This window comes from Rhea pennata, chromosome 1 (assembly GCF_028389875.1).
Source record: "Rhea pennata isolate bPtePen1 chromosome 1, bPtePen1.pri, whole genome shotgun sequence".
In the NCBI taxonomy this organism is placed as follows: Eukaryota; Metazoa; Chordata; class Aves; order Rheiformes; family Rheidae; genus Rhea; species Rhea pennata.
This window is the reverse complement of record NC_084663.1, coordinates 210,701,972-210,706,173: the sequence shown is the minus strand read 5'-3', so window position 1 is coordinate 210,706,173 and position 4,202 is coordinate 210,701,972. Positions and strand designations below refer to the sequence as shown.

Here is a 4,202-nt window from a genome sequence, read left to right as displayed (position 1 = left end):
TAGGATTTATTAAAGAACATTTTTTTTGTCAACAATATGTGGAAGTTTATAGTACCATGTAGTTTTAAAGAGAAACAACTCATCACTCCTTAAATTATGTAAAAAGGTGGATTGGTGATCAGATTGGTTAATTCAACCTGAAGGGAAATTTTCTGATTTTCTAAAGTAAACAGGTAGATCCATACATCTTCATGTGTTTACCCTGTAAATGTCACCTTAGTAATCCACTTTAAAGAAATCAAGGCAAACCAGTATAAAATATGTTTTGAATAGAAGGATCAATTTTAATGAAGTATTTAACCATGCAGTTGCTATATACATAATGAAATCCTAACACAAATAAATCTGATTCAGGATATAAATCAATTACATTAATCAGCTATATGTTTCTATATCTTATTTTCCGCTTGATTATCTTTTACCTATTCTTTTTTTTTTTTATATTTACAAGCATATTCTGTTTATGTGCCACATCAGTTGTGTCTTGCACAGCATGTTTCACCCAGTTTCAACCTTCTCAAGTAAAATATCCTTCAGCAGAGAACTGCTAATTGTGACCTCATTAATATTTTATCTGGTTTTAGCCCCATTTTCTTCCATTCAAAAGTATCATAAAACTGGCAGTCTTTAAACTAAGAATATGAAATCCAAACGGGATTTGTCATATAAGTGCATCATTTCCTTTCAGTACCTTATTATTCTTACTTTTTATTAGATAAGAGTGTGGGAGGGCAGGAGGTCTGACAGTGGTATGGACAAAAAAAGGCAAAAATTCATTTTTCTTTTCCAAATGTTAAAGAGGTCCAATCACAGAAATAGCTGAAAGATGAAACTTATTGACTAATAAAAATGATGATGGGACAATAAATGTATAGCCTTTTTGATTCTAGATCTCCTACTTGAGGAGTCATATGATAGGGAGGTTAGACAGTCACATTTTTCAAATGACACTTAAAATACTGGCAGATCATCCCGAATGCCAGTTTCAGTTTTGAATTGACTATAATCAGGATAATAGAGTGTACTGAAGGATATGCTCCAGCCACAACTAAAGAAACTGCAACCTTCCAAACATCTTTACTTTGAGAAGTTGATAGTGTCAACAGAATTTGAGCTGCAAAACCGGAAAGATACAGGACCAAAAAAGAAATAATAGATTTAATGACAGTTAGGTGAACATCTATCAGAGGATCCCTGAAACTATCTGTATAGCATTGCATCTTCTTGGTGTGTTTCCACAGTGAATTAATCAACAGGGCTGAAGTCACTACAGATAGTACTAGAGGAAAAAAACAGCCTGAGAAGTAAAGAAGAAGCAAGTAGAAGTGTGAGCTATCCCAGTTAGTGATATGTTCTGTGCTATTCTCTCTGCAGTTCCCAGTTGAGCTGCAAAGGTAAGTGCTGGGTGTAATCCATAGTAATGGAAAAGAGGTCATGGAAGAGATCCCCAGTGATCCTAGAAGCAGCCACGGAACCATCCCAGAAATCCTGAGTTTGATTTGCAGCAACAGCCGTTGGGTGAAATTGATAATTTTTACACAGTAGAGAACATAGAGCCAAGTACTGAACCACAGACTGGCATGGTTTACAAACATCCATACAGCACCAAAAGCTTTGTACACAGAAGCCAACTTAGTCACATCCGTAGAGTAGAGACTATGAATGTGCATTGTTATTGTCACCTGCAAGATACATCTTGATGTGCTCAGGAAGATCAGGATCATATCGGCAGAAGAGATGTTTTTGCTTTTGATCCAGTTAACGCTGTTAACAATTGCAATAAATCCGTTTCCCGAAAATCCAACGATGACTTCAACTGCTACAATAGTTATTGAAATGATAAGAACGAGCGGCAACATCTTTTTGCCTTGGTCACTTCTGCCTTCTTAGCTTGTGGAGCTGTGCAAGGAGTTGAGCAGATCAGATGTCATCTGACTAGCCCCAGCCCCAACCCCAGGCTGCTCCCCTTATAGCTAGGAACACAAAGACATCTGGAAATGATACTAAAAAATGGATGTTGCTGTTGTTCCTGAACATGCAAATTGCAGAAGGATTTAATAATTAATTCTAACCTTTTACATGCATAAGATTTGCCTACTCTTTCCTTAGGGATGTGGGATAGCCAGCTGTATTAACCTCCCCATTTTTTATCCAACTGTTTATATTCTTATCCAGAGTGACAAGCAAGCTTTTGGTGCCTCGGTGGTTATGGCTGTATCCTTACGGGCATTACACAACCCAGCTCAGGCAGTATCATGTGTAAAGAGACAAAAAGTAGACTTATATTGTAACTATTATCTTTCCACTTTGAAATCCTACCAGTTATGACCACACTTATTAGTCAGAACAATTTTCACATGGAGACTCTGTAAATTATATATTCTCCAGTCCCATTTTAGGGAAGCATGGCACACAAGGAAGTTGTATCTACCCAAGGATTATTGCTCCATAGGCCAGTTAATGAGGGTTCGCTTCTGATATGTTAGACGTCGTATGGAAGGGATCAAAAAATGGAAGTGGCAGGTCATATAATGGGGAGAGCGATGATGACAGTCTGCTGGAATGGAGAGGTCCTTCTAGCAGAACCCTGATAAGAAGCAGCTAAGGTCATTTGGCTGCTGGAAAAAGATCAGGAGTTTGTCAGTAAATTAGGGATTGTTTTTGTGGGAAGATTGACATACGTCTTTTCATTTCTGAACAAAGTAAAATGACTCAAAGTGAAAGACAGACATATCTTCTAATTTGAACATGATATAGCCTGACTATTAGATTTAGTATTTACCATTACATCCAGGCTTCAAGTTCCTGTTGAAATGTTCAGCAGTGAAACAGTTAATCTAAGCTGATATAAGTGTATTTCTTCAAAACTTATTGAAAAGAAAAGATGAATTTTATACTTTCTCTAGAGCTTTTGTTTCTATCAATACTTCAATCATATTCAATTTATGCTCAGGTCCTAGTAACTCAGTTCAATTCAGTTTAGGTTCCAGTAATCACAAGGAATAGAAGCTTTTTCTTTAAAAAATGAGCTTACTTAGTTCATCACAACAGTGTGAATTTCACAATAAAATAATAATAATAATAATAATAAAAAAGATTTGGAGGCATGCTTACAAAATATCAGATGTGAGTTCCAGATTTTAAAATCTCAAGAAAAATAGAAAAAGGAATCATAAGAATATGTTGTTTTGCTTATTTTTTCTGCAATATTCTTCACTCAAAATATTTCAAAATAATGAGCAAGTCACACTAGTCACATCTTACTAAGGAAAAAATTGAAAACAAAATATATAACTTGATGCCTACAATGTATTTTAAAGTTATATGCATAAAGCTTCCTGTACACAGAATATACTTTGCATAATTACTGTAGTCAATTACCTTAAAATGTAGTCATTAAGTTACTCAAGGGAACATGACAATAGCACTTTATTTTTTATGCACTTATAAAAACAGCACTGCAATTATAAAGGAAGAGAAGTATATATGAAGATATAGTCTAGAAAGTTGCAGGACTAAAATTAATTTTTGTCTATTCCAGAAAGTGGTTATGAAATTCTGTTCTATCTTGGTATACATCATCAAAAAAGAAAATGATAAAGAAAACTGGATCTAATCCTTATTTACCCATTTTGTTTTCCCTTCAGCAGTGCCAAAAATGGGAATAATGAATCGAAAGTGAAAGGAGTATTTCTACCTTGAGAATTCCCACCAGCTCCTTGAGAAAAGAGCCATCATACATGGTGTCCCTTCTCGCTGTATTTAAATCTTCACGACTCAGGTAACCAGATAGCCTGTTTGTTAGTTCCTAGTGACTGAGCTAGCACGTTCTGCTCCCAGTAATGGCCTCTATATAAATATTTTCTTTTGATTTCATCTCCCTCTAGGTCAACAGATTCCTGACACTTTACGCTGGTTCAAGGGTTCTCCAAAGGTTGTAAGTTTGGATGCTGATAACATATATCTGCAAGTACTGAGATAAAAAAGGTTCAGTGTATGGGTAGCAACCACCAGGACTCGACCATCACTGATGCTGGTTCCGACAGGGCCCTGAACAGAGTGAGCAGTGACTGGAGGTCATCCCAGTCTCCCTTCTCAGCACACAGCTCCTCGAATTCTCTTGTTTCAGAAATAAACAGGAATTTCTGTTCTCAGACAGTATTTTGTATTGTGGAGAAGTTTTACTTTGTCTATTTCTATTC

The 4,202-nt window shown here is 36.0% G+C and overlaps 1 protein-coding gene across 1 annotated transcript; it reads right to left on the bottom strand.

Moving 5' to 3' along the window:
• Positions 1 to 923: 923 nt before the first annotated feature.
• Positions 924 to 1,859, bottom strand: LOC134145919 (taste receptor type 2 member 40-like). The gene has a single exon (XM_062585972.1). It carries the CDS (start codon positions 1,857 to 1,859, stop codon positions 924 to 926), a length of 936 nt encoding a protein of 311 aa, XP_062441956.1.
• Between the last annotated feature and the right edge of the window lie 2,343 nt (positions 1,860 to 4,202).